This window comes from Pseudorca crassidens, chromosome 1 (assembly GCF_039906515.1).
Source record: "Pseudorca crassidens isolate mPseCra1 chromosome 1, mPseCra1.hap1, whole genome shotgun sequence".
NCBI lineage: Eukaryota > Metazoa > Chordata > Mammalia > Artiodactyla > Delphinidae > Pseudorca > Pseudorca crassidens.
The window spans coordinates 146,233,973-146,248,639 of record NC_090296.1 but is presented as its reverse complement, the minus strand read 5'-3'; the positions used below and the strand labels follow the sequence as shown (position 1 = coordinate 146,248,639).

Genomic DNA, 14,667 nt, shown 5'->3' with positions numbered 1-14,667 from the left:
GACCTTGGGGGCATCCAGTAAAATACTCCAAGACTCTATAAGTCAGACTCATGTCGGCTTCAGCATGTTGCTCTCAGAGTCCATGGCTACAAAGGACAGATTGGAAGAAGGAAAGGAGGGAGGCCCCCACAGCAGCTGCTGTTGTCAAGGCACTGAAGCTGCAGCTGCAATGAACAGGCAATGTGGAAAGTGGAAAAGACACTGATTTTGTTGTCCACACAGTCAGGGTCACTGTGGTCATACTGGCAAATATGTACTGAGTGCCTTCTTCGTGCCTGCTCCAGAGGCACGATGTGTCAGGTGTGTGCTCTATCCCTCAGATCTCACGGTCTCACTGGGGAGAGAGATGGACCAAGAAGCTGTACTGTGAAAGACAGAGTAAGAGCTCTCTGTGGAAATGCTGGAGATGACCTCCTGGAAGATGAGCTGTTTGAGCTGGGCCTTGAAAGATGATAAGGAACTTGCCAGGCTTCTAGGTAAAAAGGCAGCATGAGCATACCATCTATTTTCACTCTCTCACCCAAAACCACTAACCTACACTAATGAGATGTTTTTATTTAAAAAAAAAATGTGTGTGTGTGTGTGTGTGTGTTTGTGTGTGTATATGTAGTATATATATAGCCACTAAAAAAGGGGAGAATAAGGGGAAGGAGAGCAACAGGAACAACAACATTTTGAAAGCTGGAAAGCAGATGGACAAGTAGAAACTGACTTAGCAGACCCAAGACAGCTTAACCCAATGAGAAACTGAGAACTACCCTTTGAACACCAGAAAATCCTCAAAGGGCATAGGAACTGGCAACCAGATATCTCTGGAACTGGGGGTAAAGGGAAAGAAGGAAAGGTAAAAAGAGGTGTGGAAAACAGTCAGATCTCTGGATCCCCTCACCCACTCCATACCACTGTGTAACTAACTGCTCCTTCCCCCCACGTCCAAAGATGCAGTTTAGTAACTGGAAAGGTAAAACTTTGCCCTGAGGGTAAGCCAGCTCGGTGGAGGGCATAAATATTCTATGGAAAAACGAATCTATAAAATAAATGTTTGGGCTTCCCTGGTGGCGCAGTGGTTAAGAATCCGCCTGCCAATGCAGGGGACACGGGTTCGAGCCCTGGTCCGGGAAGATCCCACATGCCAGGGAGCAACTAACCCCGTGTGCCACAACTACTGAGCCTGCACTCTAGAGCCCACAGCCACAAGTACTGAAGCCCACGCGCCTAGAGCTCGAGCTCCGCAACGAAGAGTAGCCCCCACTCGACGCAATTAGAGAAAGCCGCGCACAGCAACAAAGACCCAATGCAGCCAAAAATAAATAATAAATAAATTTATTTTAAAAAAGTAAATAAATAAATGCTTTATGCTGAGAGCCCACCCAATCCTCTCATCTGCATAGCTTCCAGAAAACTCAGGCAAGACACTAGAAGAATACTCACTAGGGAATCTGGCTAGTCCAAGAGAAAGGAACTAAAGAAACTCACTTTGTCAGTTCCCAACTCTAGTGGTGGCCAGGTCACCCTAGAGTGAAGACCCAAGGTTTCAGGCCCCTCCTACTTGCTCAGAACTTCCAATTCGCTTTTTAGTCTCCTGCTCTTACTCATTATCTGACAACCAAAGATTCCTAGATATCTGAGGAAAGCCTATAAGCAGGAGATTCAGGACCAAAACAATTAAAGAGAAAAAAAGCAAACTGGAAGAAACACAAACCATGCAGGAAACGTTTAGAAAACTATCATTACCAGTATCAGAGAGTTAAAAGAAAATACTACATTCATGAAAAGAACAGGATGTTCTAGAAAAGGATTAAAAAAGAGCTCTTATAAATAAAAAACCCAATAGAAAAGTTGAAATATAACACTGAGGAAATCTCAGAAAGAACAAAAGACAAATAGATGAAAGGGAAGAAAAGATAAGAAAATAAGAGAATGAGTCCAGGGGAGCAGATATGCACATAACAGGAGTTCCAGAAAGAAAGAACAGATAAAACAGGGGGAAGAAATCAACATCAAAATCATCTCAGATTTCTCAGAACTAAAGGCCATCAGTTTCCAGACTGAAAGCATCCAAGCATGCCCCTGGATGAAGACACCCGTAACAAGATACATCATTATGAAATATCAAAACACTCTTAAAAGCTTCCAGAGAGAAAACTGGTCTCATGCACAGAATCAGGAATCAAACTGTCTTCCTGCTCTGAACAGAAACACTGGAAGCAGGCAGTGTAGTAATGTTTTCAAAATTCTGAAGGAAAATTATTTTCAACTTAGAATTCTATACCTAGCCAAACTCTCCATCAAGAGTAAAGCAGGGAAAAAAGACATTTTCAGACAAAAGTTGTCTGACATTTACTTACCATGTACTCCTCCTAGGAAGCTACCAAAACAAGGATGTAAATCAAGAAAGAGACAAATGTGGAATACAAATAAACAAGAAGTCCATTACAGGAGGGGTAAAGGAAATCCACAGGATGATGATGAAGGGAGATCCTAGGATGACGACTGTGTACCAGACGCAGAGAACAACTAAGTCACACTGGAGCAGAATGACTCAAAGGAGAGATAGGTTGAGAGCTTGTCATCATAATGCCTCCTGCTCTTGTACCATCTTTGGGACCTGACGAAGCCACTGGAGGATGCAGCTCAATAAAGCCAGAGAGTAAGCCAAGAAAAAGGAAGACATGAGATCCAGGAAACTGAATCAAACCCAGAAGAAAGGCAAAGGAAAGACCCAGTAGAACAGCTGTGTATTAGGCCTAAAAGGCCACCAGTTCACATAGAATAGGGATGTCTCTAAGGAAAGTAACTGACAGGGTACCGATGGCATTGATCTTGTGGAAAGTTATTTTAAAAGGCTATTAGAGGGACTTGCCTGGTGTCGCAGTGGTTAAGAATCCACCTGCCAATGCAGGGGACACAGGTTCGAGCCCTGGTCTGGGAAGATCCCACATGCCACGGAGCAACTAAACCCGTGCGCCGCAACTACTGAGCCTGCGCTCTACAGGCCACGAGCCACAACTACTGAGCCCGCGTGCCACAACTACTGAAGCCCGCGTGCCCAGAGCCCATGCTCCACAACAAAAGAAGCCACCGCAATGAGAAGCCCGCACACCACAACCAATAGTATCCCCGGCTCACCACAACTAGAAAAAGCCCGTGTGCAGCAATGAAGACCCAATAAATAAATAAATAAAGGAGATGAGTGAGGGGAAGCAGAGAAGCACAGTAACATAGCAGATGCAGGCATAAGCAAGCAGCATCAGATGCTTCAGAGAGCAAAAGCAGCTTCTCCTCTTCACCAGGTTTGTGGGCTTTGGCAAGTCACCTAACCTATTCTAGTTTCCTCCTTTGTAAAATCTGACTAATAGCACTGACTTCACAGGGTTTTGTAAGAATTTGACAACAATGGAAACAGATACATGTTGCAAAAGGTGTTATGCTGTACAAAGTTAAGGGATGCAGGCGCATCTCTGCATCCCTCGGAAGTGTTCTCAGCTTTGAGCACAGAGGGTTCTGGGCAAGGTGAAAACTGCCCAGGGGAATCCAGTCTCAGAGAAGATGTTTAGCTGGTTGGGGCAGACAGCTTCCCCAGAATCAGGACATGTCGTAGCTGGAAACCACCAACGCCCTTGATTTACTGAAAAAAATGGGCTCTTGGAGGGAATCTTGACCTGGTGGTTGCAGAGCTGGGAGAGATAGGCACCCATTGGTGAGTCCTGCAGGCCCTGAAGCAGGTCGGGTTAGTGCAATGGAGCCACTGCTGGGAGGTTTGGGGGAGGGATATAATGCCCAGGGCCAGCTTCCCAGTACCCTCACCCCTTTATTCCCCCCTTCCAAGGAGTATGTCTCTGCTTCCTATTCTGCCAAACTGTTGCTTCAAATTCCACCACGGAGTTCAGTGAAATGCACACATGACAGTCTTCACTTCTAACACTTATACAGTACTTACTGTATGCCAGGTATTATTCCAAATGCTTTGCATGTATTCATACTATTATCGTCCCCACTTTGCAGGTGAGGTGTTCGGCATCACATAATTGGAAAGGGGACAAGCCAGCATTCCAAGCCAGGCAGTCTGTCTCCAGGGTCTGCGGTCAGAATCACTCTACATTATTGCCTCTCAGGCTTGAGACTCCCAAGTTACAAACTACTCAACTGTAAAATGGGGATATTTGAGGAGTAGCCTTGAAAACCTCTTTCGACTGGAGAGCTTCTTTCCTTGGAATAAGATTCATCAGTCGTGTATGTATGCCTGAGGGTGAGGAACCTTTACAGAAGACAGGTTTTGAAGAAGAGCAGGGTGTATATGTGGCTCCAGAATGGGAGGAGAAAGGGACCCCAGCCCACACAGGGAGATGAAACTGGAGAGAAAGCTAAGAAGACAAATGTCAACTTGCACAGTTTCGTGCACACAGCCAACCCCTCTACGTGCCTGTCCCCACAGCCCTCTTAGACCCCGACCTGTGCAGCACCCTGGCATGGATCATACAGACGGCCTCATTACCTGTGACGATGCAGGTGAATCTAACGTCGCTGTCCTCGGACACAGCCCGGGACTTGAGCGTGGTCTCAAATAGCGGCTGGGTCTCCTCTGTTAGCTGAGCAATGACGGAGCAGAAGGTGCTCCTAGGAAAGGCAAAGAACTATTCAGAGCAGCCTTTCTCCCACCTCCACCGCATTATGCCACACCCTGGTGCCCAAGGTAGCTTAAATCTTACCATGTCCATCCGTCATCTCGTGGCCATGGCTCCAGCACCTGGGCAAGTCTTTCCTCCAGAAAGCCTAGGCCTCTTGGCCAGGCTGGGAGCAGGGAAGTTACCAAGGGGCTGAATGGGATCCTGACCCAGACCCATTACAGTAGGCAGCATCTGACCAGAGACCAGACTCCTGAGCATGCCAGACCACCAGTCCTGGCATCCCCATTCCATCCTTATTGTGGAGTCTTGCTTCACACTCCACCTTTCAGGGAAGCTCGTGCATGGGGGATACACACACATGGATAGGCCCAGCCTCAGAGATGGAGACCCCAGCACAGCAGAGCCTCCATTCATGCCACAGAGGGAAAAGCCAGCCAACCCCATGTATACATAGGTCCTAGGAGCTCAGGGGCCTCTCCTAAAGCTTAGGCTCAGAAGAAAAGCCCCTGCATTTGTGAGCATAGATAGACCCATAGTAGACAAAGAATAAGCTGGTCAATGCCAGGGGTCTAGATCCAAGGGTGGCCTCTAGCTCCTAGGAGTATCAGAAAAGAAAGACTCAAATGAATTCTCACCCTAAAAAGGGCTATGGACTTCCAGTGGAAAGCCAGTCATGGCTCCCTTGCTCCCCCCTTAGATCCACATGCTCAAGTGAATACACAGCTGGCAGCTCCAGGACCAACCAGCAAGACCGCCAAATCACAAACAGATCCACCACTGCAAAAGCCAGGGCTTTCAGTTCCCTCGTGATAGCCCATCTTCCAGAACTCAGGGGCATTTGTGCGCTCACTGAGTCCAGCACAGACTCACCAGCACTGCTCAGCACTTACAGTCCTCTCCTGCCTGCACACACGAGCAAACCACCATGCCAAACCCTTCCATGGGCCAGCAGAGACACAATACATCCCTAGGCGTGACGTGTAACCACATAGCCAGGTTGTGTGGGGCACAAGCCGTGCCCAGCCCTCCTCCCCCTCCCAACTCACACGCCCTCTTGTGAGCAGCAGGGAGGACTGCAAGGGGTAATGTGAAGGGGAGCAGGAGAAACTGCTGTGGGAGAAGACAAATCACTCAGAGCTGCCTTTCTCTGAGCCTCAGAGGAACGGGTAGTCGCCCGCGGGCAGTGTGTGTCTGCCTGTAATCTCTCCACCAGGGGCAGGTAAGAGTCTGTGGGAACACAAGCAAATAGAAGCTAAACCCTACTTTGTGGGGAGGGCTCCACATTCAATTTACCATTTCTGTGGTTATCATTCTGGACTTGAGTTTGAGGAGAAAGGTCACATCCCAGGAAGAGTATCTGGGATCAAGTAAGACTTCTGGACTGAGGGGGTCCAGCCATGGTTTCTGTACAGGAATGCAGATGCCTGGGCCTTTGAGCAGTTGACAGGAGTCCTCCCCCACAAAGACTACCCAGAAAGGGGATCCCAACTTCTCACGTGCCTGAACGCTTGAGTTGGGACTGCAGTTAAGGCTGCCATAACACTCCCTGCCACGCTCTCACCTGGAACCTAAGTAACTTATTAGATGGTTGTAAGAACTGTCTTCTTACAACTTACTGTCCTTTCCTTTCCCTTTTAATCCATTCAAAATAGAAGGTCCTTCAGGATCTAGACTATCAACTCCCTGACACTCGGGAATTTCATCTGAAAACGTTTCTTGCTGCTCTCATGCTAGCAGCAGTTTCTGACTTTGGGGAATACCAGATCCCAACCAACAGTTTCTAAAGGAAAGTGCTATGCCAAAAGTAATCAGACTTCTACGATTTTGCAACTAATTCAAAACATACCTAATTATGTCCTCCCTACATGATCTGAATCCTACCCTACTCATGAACATGAGCCTGGATCTCATATTCAGCTTAGGCTCTTAGGGATGAAGCTGCTTGGGAAAAATCTAAGAAAATAAGCTACTGGTAAGTGAGAAAACAGGAAAATTATGCTTTAAGAAAATTTGCAGTGCTCACACTAGATATTCAACAACAGGTAGTTATGTTATTTCATTACTTTTTTTGAATAAGAAAGAATGTTTATCTTCTCAAACTTTCCAGACTAGGTCCTAACTATATTATTAACTATATTAACTGCTGAAAAGTATAGCTAGAAGAATGCCCTCTAGGAGAGTGGATCTGGGGTACATTTGGGGGGACAGGGAGAGTCACTGCATATACTATCATATTCTACTGAATGTCACCCACTTTCTGTTCCCATTTTCCAAACCACTCAGACATGGGATGGACTCTGAGTCTGCTGCTTCCTGCCCCCTGGAAAGCCAGGAAGTCCATGCATCTGAAAATGGTCTGGTCCCACCCTGACACCTCCAGGTCCTTCCAATTCTGTGACTTCATAAGGATATCACAGCCTAATCATGTGTCTCTATAGAACACCAGAATCACCACTGGTTTTCAACATGTTCAAAGGAACCTAACCCTGCCCTTAGGTTTGGTTATTTACCTTGCTTTAAGTAGACTTCCAAGACCCTCTCTCTTTTAGCACTTAGCAACTCTGCTTTGAATTCGTTGTGATACCCTCTCTTCTACCCCTTCAGACAGTGAGCCACCCAGAACAAAGGTCTCTCAGTATTCTTGCCTATCACAGGAAACGTACATGGTAGGCACTAATTATTAGCTATTCAGAAACCAGTTAGCTACGCAGAAATCTTTCTCTGTGTAAAGAAACTGTAGCCAACTCTCCCCAAATCTGCCAGAGTCGGGGATGAGGCCTAAGTGGTTGGAAGTAGCCAGGAAACGTTCCCATTTTGATCATAATTGTCAGTTCTGCCAGGGGTGGAGAGCTGTCCCCAGCTAAGGAGGCAAGAGGACAGTCATTCAACAGGCAAACCCGGCCCGTGGGCCTGCTCAGGCCCCGATCTGTCTCTGAAGCAGATTCAGAGAACAAGTTAATGCAGGAATACACTAACATGGTATTCCCTGACCTTACAGGGTTCACAGTCTGCAGAGGTGGAGAGGAGCCAAAGGAGAGGGAAATTGGGAGAAAGAGATGACAGAAGGAGAACTTATGGGACTGAGAAAAAAAATTTTTTTCAAGGAAGTATCCATGGTTAGAAGATAAACAATAAGGTGTCAAACCTAGATATGTGGTTACAAAAACCATGAAAGCCTAGGATGGGGGAGAAATGGGGCACATGACTGGTGGTTCTCTGTTCTGGTCCCATGGTGCCTCTCCCAGGGGCACAGAGATACAGCTGCAGGCATCTCAGGGACCCGGGCCTATTTCTGGGTCCCAGCACCCCTTTCGGATGGTGCATGCAGGCATCAACTCTGGCCCCTGTGAGACCCATGCTCACGTGAGTGCCCTCTCACACCCTCCCCAAACACCCTCCACCTTCCCCTCACCCCATGCAGCCTGGTTAGTGCAAAAGCAGTCACCCAGAGGCCCCTCAATGCCCACACCCAAGAAAAAAAGCAGTCAGAGAAATGTAATGCAATGGTGCGTTTACCTTCCAGAGCTGGGGTGAGACAACCAGTTGCTTGATAAGCTAAGCAAAAACAGCAAATGGAATCATTAGGCCAAAAAAGCAAGGAGAGGAGGAGGAGAAATCAACAACAGTGGGCAAAGTATTAATCGGCCACCATCTGGGGCCCAGGGGCTTTTCTATTAAAAGGGACCAGCTGTCTTAGTTGGCCAGCTCCAGTTAGCAAGTGGCCTCACCACCCGACACAATGTATCTGAAACCAAGAGCTCGTTAAATGCAACAGAGTCCAGGGAAATGGTTAGGCAGGAAGGAGGCCCCCAGGGGCTGAGCTTTGAGAAAGGTGTGTCCCAGGTCCTTGAATCACTTGTAGCTTCCTGGCACGGTTCCCCACTCCACAGCACGCCAGCTTGGGGGCAGCTCCTGCTTCAACCCTCGGCCTTTATGGGGAGAAGAGCCCCCGTTCCTGGAAATCCCCTCACAGGCTGGGAAGGAGACAGGTGGCTTGGAGAACACCCATTAACATGTTAAAGTACGGTTAAACAGACCACGCAAGGCAAACCAGCTGGGAGTGTGAAGAACAGGAGAAGAACAAAGCAGTTAATTCAACAGGAGCCAGGAGGCACCCAGTTCGGTCAGACCAGCCCAAGGCCCTTTACACTTAGAGGCCCTGATCATCCCTCCTGCCCCGGGGGCAGCTGAAAGCGGACACCAGCTAGGGGCTGTGTAGGCCACTGGGGGGTGAGGACTCACACAGAGCTGCCCCTTAGTGGAGATCCAGCCCACTTGACATGAGTCAACTTTTGCCTCTGCCTCCAGTTTTCCTAACACAAATATCTCCAGTGGAGTCTAGGGCCACCATCTCCCACCGCTCCCTGGGCGATCTCAGGGGCCACCCAACCACACTCACTCCCTTCAGTCTGTCCCCACCATAAGAATAGCTCTCCCTTCGTTATCAGCAGTCCAGTCTGCTCAATGGAACTCTGTCTGCATCTCTGACCACTGACAGCCTGTATCTTTATAAACAAAAAAAACCAAACTCATTCTCTACCCCAAAACATGGCTTCCACTCCAGGGCTCCTGGGTTTGTGGATACTACCAGCACTCTCCTGAAGCTGTAAATCCGCCATCTTGGACTCCTCCTTCTCCCTCCCAAGTCCAGTTAGTCCATAATTCTAGGCCCTTCTTTCTCCTTTTCTATTCCTGCTGCTGTGTTCTGATCTAGACCCTCGTGCCTCCATATTGGATGAGCACACAATCCCCTTCTCCTTCACCCGTCATCACACCACCTCTCTGGAAAAAAAAAAAAGCTACAATCCCCCCACTGTGTATTATATTGAGTCTCAACTCCTTGACTGGGCACTTAAGGCCCTCCCTCACCTACTCGCACCCCATCACACACGGTTCTCTACTTCCCAATACTCAGGTTCCACTGTAACCAGACCTGTCGCCTAACTGGCATGGACAGGTCCATTCCTGGCCTCTGAGACTTCACTTTTGTCCTCTCTGCTCAGAAAGCCCTCCCTCTTTCCTTCTGCTCACCTAAATCCTGCCTACCCAGCCTTCAAACCTAGCTCTTGTAGCTTCTGTAGCTCTTGGCACAGTGCTAGGCATACAGTGGGTCTTCAACCTCTGTTTTATGGAAGAAAGAGGGAGAAAGAGGGAGGAGGAGGGAGGGAGAGAAGGGAAGTATTTCTTTCAGTCTGGAAGGGTCCTGCCCCCCAGAGGGAGCTGCTGCTCCAGAATGCAGCTGCCTTTGCTCACAGCTTCAAAAACCCTCTGGAGGCCAAGAGGGCACACCTCCCGTGGTTTCAAGGCACTAGCCAACTCCATCCTTTCCTGACCATGAACTTCCTTTGCCTTTCTCCTCAGAGTGGAGAGATTTCTCCCTTGTTGGGTCTGGATTTCTTCCCTAGGAGGGAGAGGGAGAGAATCAGCTCTCTAATTCAGACAGAAAACGATAGGTTCCACCTGCAAGTGGGCAAGGGTCTGAACTGTGATAGTGACCCCTCCCTGGCTCTCTCTAGGGCTGGTTGTGATGCTCTGCTCCCTGGCTCCATCATCCTGCTTTCTCTAGGCCTCACCCTTACATAATTAGCCATGTCAGGAGGAGTCCTGGGCTGTGGAGGCACCTTGTCTTCAGAAGGTGCCTGTGCGCTGCTGACTGGGCCAGAGGTAGGTTCAGGGCTCTCACCCAGGAAGGGAACTCCCCATTTACTGACTGTGAGTGAGTCAGAATTAGAGGCATCAAATGTTGGGGTAGAAAGGCTAAAAGAGTTCTTAATGATACCTTCATTTTATAGAATGGACATTCAGGGCCCAGGAAGGAAAGGTCTCTTCATAAAGGAGAAAAGTAGGCCTGGGGGGAGAGGGGGCGACAGCGTGGGGGACCAGGACTGGCCCTGGAAGCTGGGGCCTCCCATTCTTCCTGGCTTTCATATATTCTGGGACATAAAAGGCCCTCAGAAAGTCCTGGCCTGTTGCCTCAGTTTCCCTGAAAGCCCTAGACAACCTGCCTGACCCAAGCAGAACAGAAGAGGTGTCACAAAGCTATAGCAAATATCATGGGCTCTGCTGCTCCTCCGAGCCCACTTGGACCAGAGTGTCCAAGAAACGAGTGGTCAGAGATTTCTGGAACTTCTAAGTGTCCCTCGGAAGCAAGTTAGTAATAACTGCAACCACCCGACTGTGGTTCCTTAACCTACTCTAGCTTACCCATGCCCCACCTTCCTATAGGGGTGAGGTCCTAGAGGCTGGATGCCCTAGGAGGGAGGGCCTACAATTTGGGGGGATTACTTGCATGTTGAACCTCTGACCCCAGGGGTACTGGAAATATCCTTGAGCTGACTACGGACTGGAAATCCCTCCAGGGTTGGAGGAAGGAAAGCTATGCACAGGAAGACAGGTTCTAGACCTGGGCCAAGGCTTCTGGTGGCTTGGCTCACAGCCCAGCTGTCCATCGGCTCCCAGGGGCAGCCTACCCTCCCAAGGTCCCATGAGAATGATGACTCACAAGCTCTGTGATAGCTGTGTATCAAGGTAGACCCGAAAACGCTGAAGTCAAGAGTGAGTGGGACGGAACCTGCCTCTTGATCAGAATTCTTGGATAGTCAGGGCTCATCTAGGCTGGAGCCAGGGTTAACTGGCAAAGTCCTCAAGGGACCCTCTTTCTCCTCCATCTCTTGGGCTCTCTTCCCACACCCACAGGCAGTCAGGTTGCTCTGAGAGACAGAAGACTATATGGTTGCCTGCTCTAACACAGGAATCAGGCCTTGATAGACGGCTGTGAACTGCCTCCGCCCCAAGTACCCAACACAGCCCCATTCACTTTCACAGTCTCCCCTCTTTGGCCAGAGGTTTTTCCAGAGGTAAGAGAAACCTAGCCTTCTTTGTCTCTCAGGACCGGGGACGGGGCGGGGGTCTGTGGCCAGGTGGCAGAGGCAAAACCACAGCCCACAGTCCTGGGCTAGAAAACCCTCTCTCCCACTGCCCCAGCCCTGCCCCTCCAAACACTTGATGAAAAGAGTCTCCATTTAAGAACATTCTCACTTAGGTCCAAAGGGACTGAAGCCAGACATTTCTAATCCACTTGCAGTTCTCAGGCTGACACACTGCTTTGCACTCATCACATGTGCAATTGTATCTACCATACAACTTCTCAGGTGGCAGCTGGAGAGTGGACATGTGTCCACTCTCCAGCCTTTTTCCTAACAGCCCAGATCCCCTGCCCTCCCAGTTCTGCCTGGTTTTCAAGCCACCCCAATGCTGTCTCTGAGAAGGGCCCTGCATCCCGCTTCTCCTTGTTCCACTGGTATTGACAAAGGCCAGACACAGGAGGCAAAGCCCAGACAAATCACTGTGACAAGTATGAGACAAGCGTGAGGCTCCTGGAAGGCAGTCGGCTTCACCATGGACTGGAGTAAATATACAAATGTCATTCCAGTTTTTCCATAGAGCCAGTGGCTAGGAGGAAGGGGCATTCTTTCTGGCAGCCAGGGACCTTGTCGAGTCTGACTCAATCACTAACACCAGCCCTCAGCCCTGTCCCAGACATGTGACACCATTTGACGAGTTTTATGCAGAAACCGGTTCCGGTTACATTTGAACTTTTCCAACTCCAAGGTCAACAGAACTCAGCCAATCCACGAGGAAGTGCCTGGGACTTTTCCTGAATGTCCTTGATGCCTGTTTTTGTGCTGTTTTAAGAACGGAGGACAAGAAGTCTCCAGACAGCTTCTCAGAGGACTGGCTGTTTTCTGTGTGACCTACGGTAAGACAAGTTCTGGGGCTGTGACACAACCACTAACCCAATAGCCAACCATCACAATTCCCTTTGGAATAGACTCCAGAGTTGGAGGGAAACGAAGCTGTCCAGAGGGGACAGGAAGTGTCCGTCTCCATGGTAATGAACGTGTTCCTGTGTGTCTGGGTGCCTTTGAGTGCCAAAATGCCCCTCTATTGTCTGCAAGTCTTTACACGGGTGGGTAGCCTAGCTCCCAAAACAAAGCATCCACACCTCTTTAATTCTTGGAAGAGAAGTAAAGGGCTCATCATTTCGGCCCCTTCCCTTGGCATCCCAGTCCCCCAGACTGGGCAGGGAAACTGGCTTCCTCAGAGCCACAAGCTCTGAATCTTCAGGCCGGGCCGACCAGCACCTCGAGCAATCCCTTCACCTCACCAGCTCCCACCGAGATCCCGGGGAAGACCAAAGTCCTGGGCCCAGGGGAAGACCCTTCTCTAAAGAGTTTATTTTTTCCGCTGAATCCGGAGCGAAGCAGCCCCCTTCAGGGCAGTGCCCCTAGCGCCCCCCACGTCTCCCTCTCCCCTGCCCACCCCCGAGAATGTTCTCCCCCTCCCTTCCAGCCGGCAAGAATGTCAGCCTCTCTGGCTTTCTTTATCGCGAGCTGTGGAATCCGAGGCCCGGGAGTAGCTGAGCGAGGGGCGAGAGTGAGGTAGGGGAGATAAGGAGAGCGTTCAGGCCCCTGTGAAATCACCCCAAAGTAGGGCCTTCCTCGTCCCCAGAGCCTCGCATTGCCGGAGGCTAGAGGCCCACGGGCCATGAGAGGTCAGGGGAGCCGTGAGGGGCCGTGAAGGCCGGTCCGGCCTGACCATGTCCCCAGGCCTCGGGCCGGCGCTCCAAGGGCCCATCCGAAGGCCTCCGCCCTCCCCACACGCCGCCCCGGCCCGGCCAGGCCCCCAGGGCGCGACTCACCTCGTCTCGGGCCGCACGCTGAGCAGGTAGCTGCGGCTGGCGGGGCTGGGGATCCACATGGGCCCGTCGTCCTCGCCGTCGCCCCCCGCCCCGGACCGTCCGCCCGAGCCCCAGCCGCGGCCGGGGGCCCTCCGTGACCCCATGCTGCTGCCGGCCCGCGCCCGCCGCCGGCCCCTGCCCTTTCTCCAGGCCCCCGCCCGCCAGGACCGCGCCGCCGGCCGCCGCTCCCGCCCGCGGCAGACGCGCGCCCCTATTTATAGCCGCGGGCCAGGCCGTCGTCACCTGCTGCTGTCCCTCCCCCGGCCCGGCCAGCGCGGCCTCCGAGGCGCCGGGGGGCGCCGGGCCGCGGGGGCCTCGCCAGCCCCAACAGGCCGTGCGCGAGGGTCCGTCGATTCCTTCCCTCAGCCCACCGCCCGACGTGTGTGGAGCGCCCCCTCCGCGCCAGCAGCCGCCCTGGCGTCGGGGCCAGCCGCCCGGGGAGGCCTCCCGGAGCTAGAGGGGAAAGGGGGGTGCGGTTCTTGAAAGGCGACCAAGCATATGCCCTTCACCAGGTCCCTAGGACCCAGGCTTCCTGCCAACCTTTTTTTTCCTGCTCGCGCCCCCGTTTCGCAGGTGTGGAAGCTCGGGCTTTTCGGCCTTTGCCAAGGGGAAGGTGCAGAAGTACCCAAGGAGCTGCGTGGGGTGTGCGACCCAAAGCCCTGGAACGCGAAAGAAGCGGGGGGCAGGGGGCGCGAGGGGGCGGAAAAGCTGCTCGGAACCTGGGGTGCTGGATCCAGTGGGAGACCAGGGAGCCAGGGACCCGCCCCTCTTGCTGGTAGCAGCCCTGACTGACCCTGGCCTTGCCAGCGGCTGTTGATCCAGCACTTAGACAAACCCAAACCCACATACCTGCATAAGTGACCTCAGTTCTGGAGGAGGCCAGTACTCCTCAGAATGTTCCTCTCCATTATCTAGTAGATTAGGGGTTCAGTAAACACCTCTAGAATAATTGAACCTCCTTCTCCACCCTGTTCAGTCTCGATTTCCCAGCACCCGAGGGGGAAATGGGCTGAGTCCTAATGCCCAGAAAAACAATCATTCAACAATTTCTGAGAGCAAAATTCTAATCACTGTGTAAACCTGGTTGTAAATATTGGGAATGACCACAGTCTGTTTACCCATTCTTTCGTTTCCTACAACCTTGAGAGCATCCAGAAAGTACCTGGAGCTGGATGGTTATAATTATTAGAAAGTTGGAGGGCTTCCCTGGTGGCGCAGTGGTTGAGAATCTGCTTGCCAATGCAGGGGACACGGGTTCGAGCCCTGGTCTGGGAAGATCCCACATGCCGCAGAGCAATT

The 14,667-nt window shown here is 51.1% G+C and overlaps 1 protein-coding gene across 3 annotated transcripts in view; it reads right to left on the bottom strand.

Moving 5' to 3' along the window:
* The window catches only part of ALPK3 (alpha kinase 3), a 53,504-nt gene extending 39,960 nt beyond the window's left edge, over positions 1 to 13,544 (bottom strand). Inside the window, exons 1-3 of one of the 3 annotated variants that reach the window (XM_067697826.1) lie at positions 13,330 to 13,544; positions 8,145 to 8,183; positions 4,496 to 4,617 (exon numbers count right to left, since the gene is read on the bottom strand). In XM_067697826.1, coding sequence (XP_067553927.1) covers positions 4,496 to 4,617; positions 8,145 to 8,183; positions 13,330 to 13,472 — 304 coding nt within the window. In that variant the 5' untranslated portion in view covers positions 13,473 to 13,544. The remainder of the gene's footprint in view (positions 1 to 4,495; positions 4,618 to 8,144; positions 8,184 to 13,329) is intronic. The other 2 variants (XM_067697818.1, XM_067697809.1) reach the window with 2 other exon arrangements.
* Positions 13,545 to 14,667: the final 1,123 nt, after the last annotated feature.